The sequence below is a fragment of the Triturus cristatus genome, chromosome 11, assembly GCF_964204655.1.
Source record: "Triturus cristatus chromosome 11, aTriCri1.1, whole genome shotgun sequence".
NCBI lineage: Eukaryota > Metazoa > Chordata > Amphibia > Caudata > Salamandridae > Triturus > Triturus cristatus.
The window spans coordinates 1,133,830,521-1,133,848,503 of NC_140594.1; the positions used below are offsets into that span (position 1 = coordinate 1,133,830,521).

At 42.4% G+C, this 17,983-nt stretch overlaps 1 protein-coding gene across 24 annotated transcripts in view; it reads right to left on the reverse strand.

Annotated features, from left to right (window-relative positions):
• The window catches only part of LRCH3 (leucine rich repeats and calponin homology domain containing 3), a 516,524-nt gene that overhangs the window by 90,116 nt on the left and 408,425 nt on the right, over nt 1–17,983 (reverse strand). For 13 of the 24 annotated variants that reach the window (XM_085635758.1, XM_085635750.1, XM_085635766.1 and 10 more), the window contains one exon: nt 8,159–11,419. The exons of the other annotated variants lie outside the window; for them this stretch is intronic. In XM_085635758.1, coding sequence (XP_085491884.1) covers nt 11,207–11,419 — 213 coding nt within the window. In that variant the 3' untranslated portion in view covers nt 8,159–11,206. Of the gene's footprint in view, nt 1–8,158; nt 11,420–17,983 lie in introns of those variants that run through there. 24 annotated transcript variants of the gene reach the window in all.

A 17,983-nucleotide genomic window follows, 5' to 3' on the forward strand; every position in this document is an offset into this window, starting at 1 on the left:
AAAGAATCCAGGTCAGCTGAATTCTTTAATTGTTCAGAACTGTGGAGGAACAGCATAAAGTTTCCCTGGGATAAAATGAAACGTGTTACCCATATTAAACTACTCTCCAGAGTGTAATCGTGCAAAATACGTAACATAAGTGAGTTTCTTCTAAAAAAAAAAAACGAACGTGGAACAGTAAGGATTCCATAGCTCAGGGTATGGTGTTGGCCTCAGTTCGAGAGACAAGAAATTCAGGAGTCTAGCAGAATACCTCTCCTTGTAGGTCAAATGAGGGACTCTAAGCTGAAATAGCAAAACATATCTACCCAAAAGTATATTCCTATTCAAACTACATTTAAATAGTAAATAATTCAGTACAAGTTGTAGGAATGCATGTATCATGAAGTTGGTAAGTGGACCTCTTAGTGGTGTGTTGGACTCTTGAGACTTCCTGTTACGGATGGCCAGGTCACCATAAAGGGATTAATAGGGTGTCAGCAGAAGTGTTAAGGTCAGGTCTTATACAAGTCTATTTCCTATATCTATTCATTATGAATCGCCACACACTGTCATCATCCACAGCTTACAGTATGATAATGAGAGATCATACAAGAAGAATGTTCTTGGTTTTTGTGCCATCAGACAGACCGAGTACAATAACATGAACAGAAGCCATCATGATTGATAATGAAGTATCCATGCACCATAAAGGAACATACTGAGGAGATCAAGTCACTTATTACAGTACCTTTGTACTCAAACCTATTAAGAGGAGATAGGCACTGAAGCCACAATGATAAACAAACCACATGACCAGTTAGGAGGTGAAGAGTGGGGTTGGAGGTCCTCCTCACCAGATTCATAAACCCTTCCTGTCTTGGGACACTACTAAGGCAACACTTGAGTGAACAACACACAAAATTTCCCATGCTATTACACACATTCTACTGAGACTCTAAATACAAGAAGATGGTCCCACTGGAGATACCCAGTATAGCGTATTACTGAAAAAGTTGTGATATTAGAGTATGAGTTTTAAACATTTGATTATTCATGAGTTAGTTCTCACAACCATCCCGTCTTCTGGGTATTGATCATCTTTGTGAGGTCCTGCACAATGCGAACCTCTGATGTAAAGACAGCTAAATTAGTTCCTACCATTTTGCACTGCAGATGGACATACTTTTAGAAAGAAAAGGTTCTCAACATGGTCTGCAGCCACCAAAACGTGGTGCACGGTAATAAATGTCTGCAGTTGCAGGACCCTAGAGCAGAGCAAACAGCAAAGGTTTTATGACTTAAACAAAATGTAGTGCTTAGTATGGAAGAAGGCTCGATTATGAAAACATTCAAGATGCTCTTAAATTTTAGTTCCAGGGATAAGTCCACTTTGGCTTTAAAAGAATGCAATGTGACCTCATGAGGATGGCTATTTTGTAAGTGTTTGATTAATCGGTAAAAAGTGAGCATTAAAAGATCAATCAACCCCCTGAATGTGATTAAAAGGAGACTATCAGTACATTGTAAATGTAAACCCAAGCTGATCATTATCATGTCAACATATTCGAAGACTCGGAGTGGTGCGCACACTTGAGGGCATTCGGGATACAGAGAGAAAAAGGTACACATTGAATATCCAACTTGGACCTTCACAAAACTAGTCATAAATACCCGGTTTGTTTCGCTACTTTAAAAGGAAGGCTGTGTTACTTATGTGAACCACTACCCCTCACATATTTAACTGTAGATATATTCGGGGGGTGTTTCAAATGATAGATGTTAGAATAAATGCGGTCCCAAAGTCCTCCAAGCTGAACTAATTTTTGTTGTCTGGTTCAAAATTAATTTGTCCTGAAGAAGTCAGATTGTGGTCCTTCCTGCAATGCTGTACGTAGGTACACGCAGCTGTATTAGCCACATTAACTAAGGTATAGAGGAGGGGATGAAGGTTTAATTTATTCGGCATCTCATTGTTCTCTAGTAGCAAATAGAGGGGCCACTGCGATTAAATAAATCTGTTCAGTTTCAATACTGTCTCTTTTTATAAAGCATATTCATGCATGCTATTTGACAAAAAGAAGAAAGCGCTAAGCTATGTCTGTGAACTTTTCCCCCATGAACTAATTAAACTTGCCTGGAGATTTCTGTAAAAGTACAGGAGCAACATGTAAAAATCGTCAATGTCTTCTTTTATAATGCATCCATTTTTCTTTTTATCCCAATTGTATCCGGGAATTTAGACTGCTTGCCTGTTCTTGTACAATGTATCTACCTAATTTACCCAATTGGTTCCCGCCCCTTCTAATTCTTTTGCATACCACCCTCAATCCTGTAAAGCGCTCTGATAACCTCACGGGTCTGGTCCACGCTCTATAAAACTATAAAAAAAATATATATATATATCTTTTGCAATAAATTAAAGACACTTAACAGAAGGTATGTCCTATCTATGTTATATGGCTGTGGCACATGGAATTTTGAATACAAGCGTGTAATGAAAACACTTTGGAAGGATTATGATGAAATGAAAGGTTATTCTATGTCAGGACCGGAGGCGAGGATTATGCTATTCTTTCCTCACTTTATTGAATAGCAGCGATTTAAAGTCATCAGTAAAAAACTAACATTCCCATGGAACATTGGGAATAACACACAGTTTAACAATGGTGGATGGGTGGAGGTAGGAGTGTGGGACACATGGTGGATTGTGATTCAGAGCGCATGAAGACATCAAATAGAAAGGATAAAATGATGTTGACAGCAGAATGTGAGATGTTATAGTAGAGCAGAGGTAAAGAAAAAGAAGCAATCATACAAATACTCGATGGTAGGTGAGGAGGCCAAGTTGCGCAACTTTCCCTACTCCAACATCACGGATTTAAAAATAAATTGCAAGCTCTTTGACTGCAAATGTTTCAGGGGTCGTATAGGTGGCAAATAAGGATAGTGTAAGGCTAGCATGTATAAACTCCAACACAAAGATGTAACTAGGGCTGCTAAATTATCCTAGGAAAGACTGTTGTATACATCGACTGAAGAATATGATCAGTGAAGAGAGGCAGGGGGGTTTGAGGAGAGACTGAGGAGTTGGGGACGGAGAATACAGGTGGGGTGAGTTTCAAGCAGATACATTGGAGAATTGTACTGCATAACTTTTTACTTGCTTTAAAATAAATATGAGTCTTTCAACAAAAAATAATTCAACTTCAAAAGCTGAGAAAAAAAACAGGTGACAAATCTACAAAACATGGGTAAATGTAGGCAAAAATAAAACTAGAAAATTACAAACTGTGGAATTTTAATTCACAATGAAAAGTGCCTGCATCTCTGCAAAAACAATTGCTTTTTTGCAGAGATACATTTTTTCTTTTTATGAAAACCTTCCCTCACGGATAAATGCACAAATATCAACTTCCTGAAGTGCAAAAGCTGTGTTTTACTTACCTCCACCCTTCCCCAATGAGAAGATTGGTCTCCCAACTCTGGATCATCACAGGCTTGAATTGAGCAGTAAGAACATTATTCCATGTCACCATTTCTGAACATCCTCTGGCATCACTTCCAAATTTTAACATATGTGCATATGACCATACAGAATAAAACACATAACAGCAAGCATTGAGGAGACAGTGTTTAGTCTTTAACCAGTCAGGGCATTTATTTACAAATTTGTAATACACAAACTCCTAAGTACAGTTGGCTGCACGTTCTCCAGCTCTGGCACCAAGGCCCAAACAACTTTTTACAGATCACTCAGGCACACCGGACAGTGTTACAGCAAGGCAAGGCGTCACTAAGGGGGAAGAAATTGGTATTTCACAAATATTTGCCTTCCCCAAACTGAGAACCGAGTACACTTGTTTAAAGCGCTGGAGCAATGGTGAGGCATTCAGGTCGTAAGTGCTTTGGAAACTGTAATATACAGTCAAGTGCAAACTATTATAAGTTCCATGGCTCGTAGAAGATTCACTTTCTGGACACACTCGATGAGGCAGTTGACCGCTTATGAGATGCAAGCTTTCCAGGCACCAAATGATTAAGACGACGCATACAGATTGCCAGATTTGACTCATTCAAAAGTCCTGAGTAACTAATAAAGAAACCTTGGGAAGTTTCCATACCCAGAAACTAAAATTCAGGAGGATGATAAATTGAACCAAATTGGCTCCATTTCTGAGATGTTATGCCCCAGAGTCAGAGTAGGACTGGAGAATCCGCTCTTTCTTGGGAGCTGGTGTGGAGGGTGAAGACGTTATTCTTATTTTTCCTGTGTTACATGTTCCAGTTGCCGTAGGATTTATGAACTTGTGGGCAAGGTAAAGAACAGGAACGTTTAAAGATCACTCACTGAACAATTACCTGCCTTTTGCACTATGTGGAGATGCAAAACATGGTTTTTGCAATGTTGTGGAGTGGCAGAAGTAAGGTGCCAGTCAACGAGGTGCCAGCCAGTATCCTGGAGTAGACTAGGTAATGGATCAAGACAAAGTAAAGAGGAGTACAGAAAGATCTAGTCACTGATCGGATGAGGAGTTGATGTGCAATCTAAGACGATGAGGCATTAACAATAGACTTTCCCTGAGGTCCAATAAGAATATTTTTGCAGTTCAGTAAAACAAGGCTAAGGAACATCTAATCCCCTTAGTTCTGCAGCTGAAAAGCTAGTAATAACCCAATGGTGCCCCCCACCCCTGACATTACAAGATCGATTAGCTTAAAATACAGAATAAGGAAGGAAGGAGTGGGTCTCAGAAAGGCCCAAGTTGAAATCAGAGAGCAGAACCCCAGCTCTTTGCTGTCCGGAGCGGACCTTATTCAGAATGAGAGCGAGAGAGATCTAGAAGATTTCCTCAGCACACCCACCCCAGCCTGTAAACGTTCTCCTGCACTCCACCCCCAGCCCTCAGCTTCCTGAGCAATATTTTCTGACCAACTGATCACACTGCTGCCTATTGCCACATAAGCAAGTTATATATATTTCACCATCTTCTTTCGTTGATGTTTTCCCTACTGGTCAGAAAGTGCCAACATGAACAGTAAGAAAGTAGCAGTAGCGGAAAATGTCAAATAGAAAGTACATGAAAAACAACCCTTATCGTCACACAAAACGTTTCACATCCAAGTGGACACCATACGGTTTTAATGAATATTTAAAACACTGCTGATAGATCATTTTGTTTAATAAAAATCTTAAAAAAATTAGAAGTATAACAATGACGGATATTTGTTCTACAGAGAAACTGGGGGCTTATAGTCAATGCAGAGCTTTATGGCACTCTAGAGTAGCACAGAATCAGTGAGGAGGCATAGTCAATTAGTATAACTGTAACATGTTTGTCTATGGTTTCATTCGATATTTTCACTCAAGGAGAATTAAAGAAAGGATGAACATCCCAGTTGCATTTTCAAGATTACCACTAAATCCTAATCATTTAATGAAGAAAAAAAGGCCCTCGAGGCATACATTTTTTAAGCAGTGAGAGTTCTCTTTATAAAAGGGGTTCTGGTATCCCAGACAGGTTCGCAGACAATCTTGTCTTCATAAATATTAATGAAGATCCCATGATGCAGAACCTAACTTGTCTTTAAAATCCTTCAGCGTCTTGATCTTCAGTGAATGCATCACAATGTGAACAAATCTCTGACCTCAGACATGTGAAGATACAAAAAACTCTTAAGGCACCAAATCTTAAATTGCTCTCATGATCAGGTTTCAAATTGCTGTGATGTTATAAGGGCTATAGGGCCTTCCCAGAGCCATTTGATCTTGTAATCGTCCGATAAACAGAACTAGAATTGTATGCTATAAGAGATAAACGAGAGGATTACACATAAACCGAAATGATGAGCCATTGAAACGTACATTGTCCTTCCTCAACATTTGATCTTTCATATATTTCTATACTGTCAATTGACACTCTAGAAGTACAGACTAATAGAAGGCTATGCTAATGAGCTCTTATGTATTAGAATGTCCTTCAGGTCACTGGGGGAATTAGCTGGGTTAAAACCTGCATTACATGCAGAGAATGCTCCGTCAAACTAACTTGGCAATGCTGCCAACTATGAAGTACCATTGCCACATCCGTCCATAGATTTATTGAAAGGAAAATGGCCCAAACGTATGCACCAATTATAAACATGTATGTTAAAAAGATACTCTGGATTCCCAAAGTACTCATATAGCAAGCTGCGCAGGTTTCAGTCTTCATCAGCAGAGCTAAAGGCATATATACATCCTTCAATAAAATGAGCGTCTATAAAAAAAGTCACATTATTTAGCTTTTGGGCCATCTTTCCAGCACAATCACAACACAAAAAAAGTAAAGAATAAAGAAAACAGAGACTTAACTCTGGCAAGAAAGGCATCTATTTACCAGCCATCCTAAATATTGTTAAAGTACAAAAGTGATAACCAAGGAATCTATTGCTGAGTTATGGATGAAGAAAAATGTACTTAACGATTTGTTTTCCAAAACAGTCAGAGATGCTCTGTAGTTATTTGCGAATAAGGAATTTTGAGATTGCATAACAAGTATACTCTGTGCCGTAATTTTGAGGGTTGAAAACCTATTCTGATGGCTCAGAGGATTGGAGTAGCTGTTATCCTCGAGAGTCTTACAGGGTTACTAACAAAGAAAAAAAAGGGATAGTTTACAGAGAATTAAATAAAAGTGTTGAAAATGCACTGCCCACCTTAGAAGAAACTTAGCATACAAACAGGATATTAAAGCATTGGTAAATAGCCCAGTTCTGTTGTGCGCGTGTGTGCTGTTAAAGCGTGCATCTCATATGGTCAACTGCCGATGTTCAGTAATTCTTTATTTTAAAAAAATAAATAAATAAAAATACAATATGTTGGTAAATCAAAAATGACCATTATTATAATTTCCAGATCCAGATGTGAACATTCTTTCAGAATTGTGCTTTTCAGTTTTAAAATACATACCTAACATTTTCATTAATCTTCACACCATGCATCACACACTCCAACAAAATAAATTCAGCTTGGTCAATTTGTGTTCAAGATCAGTCTTTGGCAGCATTGCTCCAAAGCATTCTACAAAATATTAAGAACGCTGTGCAGAGTCCCTGACTGGGTGTTCCACATTTCTTGGAGCACAGGTGTGATGTAAAATATTTGACATCGTCAGCCACCACAGGTGCAGGTAAAACCAGAAGGCACAATTTTACTGTAAAATACTTCTAGCATCACAGTTTTAGGTACCGATTAACTAACAGGAGAGAATTTACTTTTAGTCCATAGCATGCTATATACAAGAAATGTGCAATAGGGGCTTCAAATACAGGGTCTTTCAGTACTGAAAGAAAATGGTTTACGGAGGGACATGAAATGGAATGCTCAAATCATTGTTAAAGCTGCCAGGAGACACTTTAAATCAGAGTGTAAAGGAGCATGGTAAAGTTTAAATGGAGTTAAGGACCCTTACTTCAGAGTGAAAGTACTGGAGGAATTCAAAGACATGAAACTCTACAATAAAGTAATGATAGCGAGAGGAAACGTCTGAATATGAGGGTGGGAACAAAACTTGGTTAAGTTTTAGACATTTCCTGTAATAGGAAAACCTGTCAAAATCACAACAGGGAAAGATGTAGCAAAAGAAAGCTAGCCGACATGTTCTGTGCCAATGGAAACAACATCCACTGAGGCATGTCTAGCACCAACCATGCACCTTGAGTTTGTTACTGGTACTCTCCACCCATGCTTCCAGCCTCCTGGATTACAGGCCATTTGAAAATGAGGAAGACACAGATGCAGGATCCACAGAATTGAGTACCTAAAGCACAGTTACCAGAGAGCTTAGAGAGTTAAAAACTTTTGAAGGAAGGTCAAATGGAATCCATGAACACTCTTTGGCTAAAAATATGCTGCTAACTTAGCAGAATTGTCCTCAGAGTGTAATTAACAAGCAACTAACGAAGAAATGATTCCCCCTTTGGTATGAACAAAAGTTAAAGATGGTTACAGCTGCCCCATCTCTTCTGAAACCAGGTGTAACATTGTCTTGAGAAGTTCACAGAGTTGTTTGTCTGGGGCAGAGGTTTCCAACCTTTTCTGTAATGAGAGCTACTCGTGTTCAATGAAAATCATTCTGAGCTACTAGGGTTATCAGTGCTCTAATTGTGTTAAATAAAACTTTTTCCATTTGGAATGGCTTTACCAGGGTAATACATAACAGCCATGGCTGAAATGCCCCTGGCACCAAGGGTATAATATCAGTAATAGAGCTTAACAAACAGCATTATTTATCACTCACATGTCAGCTTTAAATGTGTTTTGGATCTTCAATCATTTATTCTCCGAACATCAGCTTATGAGTTTTGAAAATGCACACGTTTTCGTCTTGAATAAATGCTTTTCAATTCTGGTTTACATATGTTAAGTTCAACCGGGCAAAAGCTAATGAAGTAGGGTTGGTTGCACCGAGGAGAGCTAATTGTAGGTAGCTGGAGGCTACTAGTAGGTCACAAACTACTTGTTGGAGAAGCTTGGTCTGGGGAAAAAGTCTGCTCTCTTTCTGTAGTAGCTGAAAAGGCTTTTGAGTTTCTAGTTTTTAAATTCCTTACAGCTTTAGATAATGAGGAAATAAAACTGTCAGCTTTATCGATTGGTTACTGTGAATTTCTGAAAAGGAGGGTGGGGTGTCAAATGTTCTGATTATTCAAATGGCATAAAGATTTTCTAAGTGCTGGATTCATCCTTTGGGTGTCATTTCCGAGTACGAAACCTACAGTGGGTCAAGTAAAGAATGAATAAATCTTTCTGATCTCCCGCTAAAATTACCAAAAAGATGGATAACTTCCAGGGAAGGCACCCCAAACTGCATAGTAGCACTAGCTTGATTCTTCATCAGATTAGAGAACAAGGTTGAGGTAGAAATACACTCTTGTCATCAGTAAGAAATAACTCAATGACTGGTCAAACCGAGAACAAATAATTTTGGTGGGACTTTTGCTTAAAAATTTAAAGGGATGCCAAACATTGCCAACGTGATCATTCAGAGCCAATGGCAAAAAAGAGGGGTACTCCTGTGTGAACTGCACAAACTACAGGCAACACAAACTTTTGAGATCAGAAAATTAGTAAACCCCAGAGAACGTATGGGGACATCTTCCTGCTTCGCAACACGGAAATGGAGTGAGCTCCCCGCCCAAACAAGGATGGATCAGCAGTCATGGTATCTCCTGATTTTAAATTGAAGAATGAGATCTCACCAGTGTTTCCTCGATCAGCCGGAGCTTGAGGTAATGAGAAGATGTAAAGCCAACACTTCATAAAACTTCTCTGTCCCTGTGGAAGGACACTACAAACAGACATCTCCTCTCCCAACGCATCATCAGAAGTGGCGACAGCTTTCACACTACCCAGCTTTACTCTGCAAGGTCTATTTCTACCCTGACCCTTGCCACCACTGAATTGACTAGATCTGCTTTTAAAACCCAAAAGGCTGTAATGGGACCAGTGGACTCGAGCACGTTAAGAGAAGACAGAGTGGACAGTGCTCTCAAAGCTAACTATGTGCTGATCAGCACACATTCAGGAGGGGATATACGTGCGGAGCCCTTTTCACAAGTCAGCACCAACCACTGCAGGCAATTTCGTGATGAGGCCTGCGGCAGAAAGGCCTTAAACTGCTTCTTTTGTACCCTGCAGCTAAAAATCAACACAAAGTTATATTCAAAAACAAAGATGTTTTGCAATCTGTGGGTACAGGAAGGCGTTATGACCAAGATATGGAGCTCTGCTTAAGACACTCTTCGAATAGTGTGTCATGTTCCTATGGGCAATTTGTTTTTAGGGAGTGCTTCCAACACGCTCACATTTCTATAGTATAACTTTATGATGCTCTACCTCTAAGAATGACAGAAAAAAGATGTCGGTAGCACCAGAAAGTCGGTGGCTTTTTCAACTGATCAGGCTTTTTTCAACCGTTTCAACAACCAACTGTCCAAGGGCACTTGGCTACCAAATCTGAACAATAACTAAGACACTAGCTGAACTAAAAAAACAGATGAAAGGGAAAATAGAGGGATGAACTGAAATATGAGGTAAGCAGTCTAAACAGTGGTTAGACAGTACATGAAATATGCAAAAAACTAAACTTATAATGGCTTTCTTTAATTAGGAAGCAGAGTAATTATAACCACTTAATAGAACCCAAATTGATTTTAAATAGTATACTATTTGGAATGTGGGATCTTGTCAAGCTGATAATATTAAGTGAAACAATATGTATCAACGCTTAAGAAAATAGAATAGAGTCTTCCTATAAGGCTGTTCAAATCAAAGCACTGAAAAAAGAAGGGTGCACTGCAACGAGTGGAAAGCCAACAGAGAGAGGTAGGCATTTATAAGAAGGGTATAACGAGTTTTAATTGTGGCCCGACAATAGGCTTGAATCAGAGGCAATGCAGGGTTTAAGAGACCAGACAAATAGTGTATGTGATGAAAGACACAAGAGAAACGGAAGAATAATGAATGAAGGTGACAAGTGAAGAGAAAATTACTTGATTAGGGCAAAACATGTAACAAAGTGATGGAGTTTACAATACATAAAACACCAGATACACCACTAACAAAGGCTATGTAAGGGTCATGTAAAACATGTGGTACAGGGTAGCCAAAGGACAACTCACGAGCTAGAAGATGACAACACAGGCAACCTACAACCCACCAATGTGTCCATGCTAAGCACAGGAAATCAACAGATGAAGCAGGACATGTGGACACTGCTTACACTGCTTCAGCTGGAGTTCCGACAGATATTGGTAGGAAGGTGCCATCAAACCACGATGGCGGTTTTCCGTCTTAGGAAGGACAGTGCAACTAAAGTGGCGTAGGTAGAAGAGTTCAGAAAGCATATCCCTTGGGAGCAACTAGGCTTTGTGTGCATCCAAAGTGGTTTGCATATGGCACAGCAAGCCTGGCTCTTTGAGCACATGCTCAAGAGGGCCCACTGTGGTCAGCAGCTTTGTGCTAGTAGGCAACAAACCATTTATGGCTTGGTCACCTCAACCATCCAATACAGACACACACAGACAATAAGATTGTCAGTCAATAGTGTGATCCATGGCTTACACTCCACAGGCAAGATTTGTTTAGGTAAACAAAAAAATATACCAGTACAAAATACTTTAGATAAAAAGACAACACTTTCAATGCTGAACACAGCCGTTGCTGTTGAAAATGAGCCCTTACCAGTTACCCAACTTTCTTTGGCAAGAACGAAAATATCCAGTGGTAGAAGACAGAAAGTGCAAGCAGAACAGTGCAGTAGAAAACCACAAAGCCAAGGAATTGTGTGGAAAGGGTATACATATCAGCCTCTGCCCCAAAAGAAAGAAGTGTTTCAACAGTCCTTTTAATGCTGATGAGGTTTAGATGGAGAATGTCAGAAGCACAACAAAGATTCTCCTGTCCGAGCGTGTGCAGGAAAGGAAAACAGATAGAAACACAGGTCAGTCATGCTAGTACATCCATGCTCAACAAAGCAAGGCAGACTAATGGAATCATACCAACCCAAGAAACATGTTACATTAAAGAGAATGCATGCTATCTTCTGGAGAACTAAAACCTGTTGTTCACCCCTGTGAATTTAGTGTTTAAGTAAAAAACTAAGTAAAGAAAATCTTCAAATAATCAGTTAACAGGTTGTCGTAGGCAATGCAACATAACCATCAATGGACATCAACCAACTGCCATCCCCATTTAATGAGATCCCATGAGCAACAAGTCAAGGTTACTCAACTTCTACACCAGATCTCCTGCATGGTTATCCTCAACCGATTCCTACCCTGGACGAGGCAATCTTGGATTTCATATATGCTTTCCTACCCGGAAGGGAAACGCGGCATGACTAGGCAGACCAACAGATGTCATGAGGCGGAAACAAATGCTGTCAACAGCAGATGTTTCCAGTTTCAATTTAAAGATACAGGTTTGTGGCAGAAAATATCAACAAGAATGGATGTGGTGGTCCTACGTGCATTAATAACATTCTAATATATAATATTTATTTTTCGTGCCAAGAATTCACAGTAGATTTACATCTTGGGAATGAAATCCAAGCTGTGGAAGCCAGGATTCTGGATGGATAAATCTATCGAAGATCTGTAACTTCCTTGAAGCTACCTATTTTGCTTCAAGGGATAGACTGATACCTGGACTACAATGAAGAATAGAAAGACAAAAGTTACTTACCTATAAAAAATATTTGTCCAGTTTGGGTATTATATCCAGAACAATTTTCTATAGAATTCTTCCTAGTAGACAGGGAGGCTCTTAGAATCCTTTTAATACACTTTTAAAAAGCAAAACGAATATGCTACTTACCAGTATGCATCTGTTCTTGGCATGTAGGGCTGCTGACATTCATATCTGTGCATAGATCGCCGCCTAGTGTTGGGTCCGGATGATTGCATATTGTTGTCCTGCAAGAGTCTTCGAAGTATCACGAGATAGGTGGCTCCTCCCCGGACTACAGTGCGCATGGGCATCTTCTCCATCCTCAGATTGTTTTTCGCCATTGTGGCAGTGATGGAGTAGATACAGTAAGTGATGACCATGTTATACAGTAATTCTGAGTGCTGCAGCCGCTACAGGCGCCGGGGAGGAGGGTGGGCGATATGAATGTCAGCAGCCCTACATGCCAAGTACAGATGCATACTGGTAAGTAGCATATTCGGTTCGAGGCATGTGGGCTGCTGAATTCATATCTTTGCATAGATTACATAGCAGTCCCTCCATTAGCGGCGGCTGCCCGTGTCAGCTGCAGCAGTCTGAAAAAGGGTCTTGAGAACAACCTGTCCTACAGCTGCCTGCTGTTTTGAATGTACATCTACACAGTAGTGTTTAGTAAATGTATGTATAGTGGACCATGTGGCTGCTCTACATATTTCCTCTAAAGGAATGTTCCCTAGGAAAGCCATGGACGCCCCTAACTTTCGTGTTGAGTGGGCTCTTGGAGGAATTGTTAATGTGCGTTTAGCTTTTTCATAGCAAATTTGAATACATTTAACGATCCATCTGGCTATCCCTGCTTTGGAAATGGCGTTGCCCTTGTGTTGTGGGGAAAAGGCAACAAACAGTTGTTTTGTTTTCCTAAAATCCTTTGTTCTGTCTATATAGTACATGAGGGCCCTCTTTACATCTAGTGTATGGAGCATTCTCTCTGCGACATTTTCTGGATTTGGATAGAAAACAGGCAGTTCAATAGTCTGATTCATGTGGAACTGCGATATCACTTTAGGCAGGAATGTGGGGTTGGTATGTAGTACAACTCTGTTTGCGTGAACCTGTATGAATGGCTTTTGAATGGTTAGTGCCTGGAGTTCACTAACTCTTCTCAACGAATTGATTGCCACTAAGAAAGCTACTTTCCAGGTGAGGAATTGAATCTCACATGAATGTAGAGGTTCAAAAGGTGGACCTATCAATCTGGTGAGGACCACATTCAGGTTCCACACCGGTGCCGGTGGGTGTGTTGGAGGAATCACTCTTTTGAGTCCCTCTAAGAAGGCTTTGATGGCAGGCACTCTGAATAAAGAGAGGTGCTGCCTGTTCTGAAGATAGGCTGCTATTGCGGTTAGATGTATACGGATGGAGCTGTATTCCAGATTGCATCGGTATAAGTGTAACAGGTAACAGATGATGTTCTGAATGGATGCATCCAGCGGATTAATGTCATTGTTTTTACAGTAAATGACAAATCTTTTCCATTTAGCCGCATAGCAAGCTCTGGTCGTGGGTCTCCTGGCCTCCTTGATGATATTCATACATTCTGGAGGCAGGTTCAGGTAGCCAAACTCTAAGACTTCAGGAGCCAGATCGCCAGGTTCAGCTGTTGCGGATCTGGGTGCTGAATTTCGCCATGGTTCTGTGTTAAAAGTCTGGGTGTTAGCCACAGTCTTTGATGCGGCACCACGGAAAGTTCTAGCAACGTGGTGTACCATGGCTGGCGTGCCCACATTGGAGCAACCAGGATGAGTGTCATTGAGTGTTGCCTTAGTTTGCGTGCCACTTGCGGTATTAATGGCGCTGGGGGAAAAGCGTACGCAAATCTGCCTGACCAGTTCATCCATATCGCATTGCCCTGCGACTGTGGATGCGGGAACCTGGCGGCAAAGCTTTGGCATTTTGCGTTTTCCCTTGTGGCGAATAGGTCTATCTCTGGATGACCCCACTGCTGGAAGTACGGTTGGAGTACTGATGGATGTAGCTCCCACTCGTGCATTTGGGGGCTGTGTCTGCTGAGCAGATCCGCCATTTGGTTGTCCTTGCCCGGGAGGTGTTCTGCCATGAGGAACATGTTCCTCTGAATGGCCCACCTCCACATGTTCTGTGCCAGATGAGACAACTGTGGAGAGTGTGTTCCTCCCTGCTTCTGTATGTAGTACATGGCAGTCATATTGTCCGTCCAGATCAACACGACTTTGTTGCACAAGTGTACTTTGAATGCCTTCATTGCCAGGAAGATTGCCATCAGTTCCAGAAGGTTGATGTGCATTTTCTTTTGCTGTGTCGTCCATAGTCCCTCCACTGTGTAATTGAGTACATGAGCTCCCCATCCCTGGAGAGACGCGTCCGCCGTCAGTATTATTTGTGGAACAGGCTCTTGGAACGGTCGGCCCTTGCAAAGGTTTTGTGGATTCCACCAATGCAGAGAGTTGTATGCCCGACCGCTCACCAACACTAGGTCTTTCAACTGTCCTTGAGTCTGATTCCATTGACGTGCCAAGCACTCCTGAAGCGGGCGCATATGTAGTCTCGTGTGCGGGACTATGAAGATGCAGGAGGCCTTCATGACTATCAACTGCATGAACACTCGCGCTGGAAGGGAGTGTTGAGGTTTGAACTTATTTATCAGCAGTTGCATGCTGTTGATCCTCACTAAATTTGGCTGAGCTTTGGCTGCCAGAGTGTCTATGGTCGCGCCCAGGTACTGCCGTATGTGGGCGGGTTGAAGATGTGACTTTGGATAATTCAGTGAGAATCCCAGACTGTGAAGAAGGTGAATGGTGTGGGATATGTGGCTGGCACACTGCTGGGCTGACTTTGCCTGAACAAGCCAGTCATCCAGGTAAGGGAAGACGTGAATGTGCTGTCTCCTTAAGTGTGCAGCCACTGTTGCTAGGCACTTGGTAAAGACTCTGGGCGCCGTTGTTACGCCGAAAGGGAGGACTTTGAACTGATAATGCTGATCCTGAATAGTGAACCTGAGATATTTTCTGTGTGATGGGTGTATGGGTATGTGGAAATACGCATCCTTCAAATCCAGTGTTGCTAGGAAGCCTCCCTGACTGAGTAACGGCAGAACCTGCTGGAGGGTGAGCATATGAAAATGCTCTGACAGAATGTATTGGTTGAGAGGTCTTAGGTCCAGTATAGGTCTCAGAGACCCGTCCTTTTTTGGGATCAAGAAGTACAGAGAGTACACTCCTGACCCTCGTTGTTCTACAGGCACGAGCTCTATGGTTCCTTTCTGCAGCATACTTAGTACTTCCTGCCGCAATAATGTCAAGTGCTCTGCGGACATAGGACGGTGTCTTGGTGGTATGTTGGGTAGATTGGATGTTAATTCCAGACAATAACCGTACTGGACAATTTCTCTGACCCACCTGTCTGTGGTGATGGATCTCCAGACTGGCAGGAACTGTTGGAGTCTCCCCCCGACCGGTGTTATGTGGTCGGGGGGCAGTGATAAGACGTCAATGTTTGTTATTGGCGGAGGACCTGGTGTTGTTGTGTCCTCGTCCTCTGCCTTTGGTGCTGGATCCACGATATCCACCCCTATTGTTCTTATTATAGGTACTCTGGGTACCTCCTTTATTGTACTGCTGCTGGGACCCCTGACCTCTAGCTGTTCCTCTATTCCCGGGGAGACGAAAGGAGCCACTCCGAAACTGCTGTGACTGTAGAGCCCCCATAGATTTCGCAGTTTCAGTGTCCTTTTTAATCTTTTCTAGTGTAGTGTCAACCTCGGGCCAAATAAAAAGTCTGGTTTGACTGGTTGATTCAAGATATTAGATTGAATTTCAGGTTTGAAACCTGATATTCTCAACCATGCGCGCCTCCTTAACATCACACTAGTGTTGATTGCCCTTGCTGCAGTGTCAGCTGCATCTAGTGCGCATTTGATGGACGCATTTGTAATGAGTTGTCCCTCTCTGATGAGGAGCTCCGCTGCTTCTTTGTATTCATCTGGTAGGTGTTCTATCAGTGTTTCTAGGGTATCGTAATGTGACCTGTCGTATCTGGCCAGGAGTGCCTGAGTGTTGGCAATGCGCCAGATGTTTGCCGCTTGTGCTGCTATCCTTTTTCCCGATGTTTCTAGCACTTTGGACTCCTTGTCCGGAGGAGGAGCATCACCGGTAGTTTGCGAGTTAGCTCTCTTGCGAGCATTAGAAACTACCATGGAGTCCAACGGCAATTGACCCTTAATGTACATTGGGTTTCCTGGGGCTGGTTTGTATTTTTTTTCTATTCTCGGGTTCAATACCCGTGCTCTGGTTGTCTCCTTAAAGATGTCCTTAGCATGTTTAATAACCCCTTTTAACATTGGTAGAGTCTTGACCGTTCTTTCTGATGTTGAGAACGTGTCCACCAAGAAATCCTCTTCCACAGAGTCAGAATGAAGTTCCACTCCGTGATTGGCAGCCGCTCTTTCAATGAGGGCGTTAAAACCAACAGTATCTTCAGTGGGAGATGGTTTTATATTATAAATATGAGTGTCAGGAGCATTTTGTGGGTCTCCTGGGTCATTAGGGCCTCCCCATGCTTGATCCTGGTCTTGCTGTTGTTCATCAGGGTCATTATCCACAGGATAAGTGGTATCCTCATTATAGCCCTCTCCTGCATCCGCCTCCGAGTGTGCGGGAGAATAGGATTGTGGTTCCTGATCATATGTTTGGTAAGGTTCCACAAGCACTGGTGTCGAACCTGACGCCATTTTCCTTTTCAGTGGAATTTTGTATGATTTCAAAGCCTTTTCTGGAACAATTTTCCGCTTGCGGAACGACAGTCTACCAGTGTCTACGTCGATAAACTGGTCCTGTGAGTCTTCGACATCTGTTCTTTCTGTGGACACTGTTCTTGGTTGTTCGATACTCTTCCTAAGGTCGAACATCTTAGGTGCCCCCGGTGGTGGCAATCCAAACTTGATCGGTGCCGGCGCCGAGTGAGCCTTGGCGACCTTGTTCGGTTCGGGACCCGTTTTCGGTTCGAGAGTGTCCCGTTCCCTGATGCGCTTTAGGGACTCCGATACCTGTTTCAACGTGAATGCCGACGGTGCTTTTGATCCGACAGGCTCTTTGGAGACAGGCCTCGACGCGGTCTCCGGTTTCTTTCCTGTCTTCGGGGCTTTGATCCGAAGTTTTGGATCGACGCCTTGTTGATCGGGTATTTTGGCAGTCTCAGCACTCCTCGGTGTTGATGTAGTCGGATCGACCACCTTGACCTTGGTCGTTGGTGCCCCAACCTTCGGTGCTATAGGCCTCTGCGGCTTCTCGGGACCGAGGGCCTTTTTTTGTTTCTCGGTGCCGAAGTCCTTTTTTGGTTTCTCAGTACCGAAGTCCTTCTTTGGTTGTTCGGCTCCGATGTCCTTCTTTTGTGTCGACGGATTGGAAGGTTTCGATGCCTTCGATCCGACCTGAACCAGTTGCACTTTCGGTTTCGATTTGACCGGTGCAGGTTTTGGTTTCGATTTCACGGAATCGACTCCAGTCTTTTTCGATATTTCTGGCTCTTTTGACATGTTCGAAGCCGGGCCTTCAGGCGGGGCTGTAGAACGATCCGACCGATCATGGGTAAGGCCCGCAGGCGATCCCTCGACCGAGCCTTATCAAGACTATCTCCCTCGGCCTCAGCATCGACGGATTGGCCAAGCTCCTTGCTTGAGCTATCTTCCTCGGCCCCAAGGGCCTCAGCGTCGTCTCCTACCTCGTTGACGACGTCTTCGTCCTCGAAGATCTCCTCATCTTC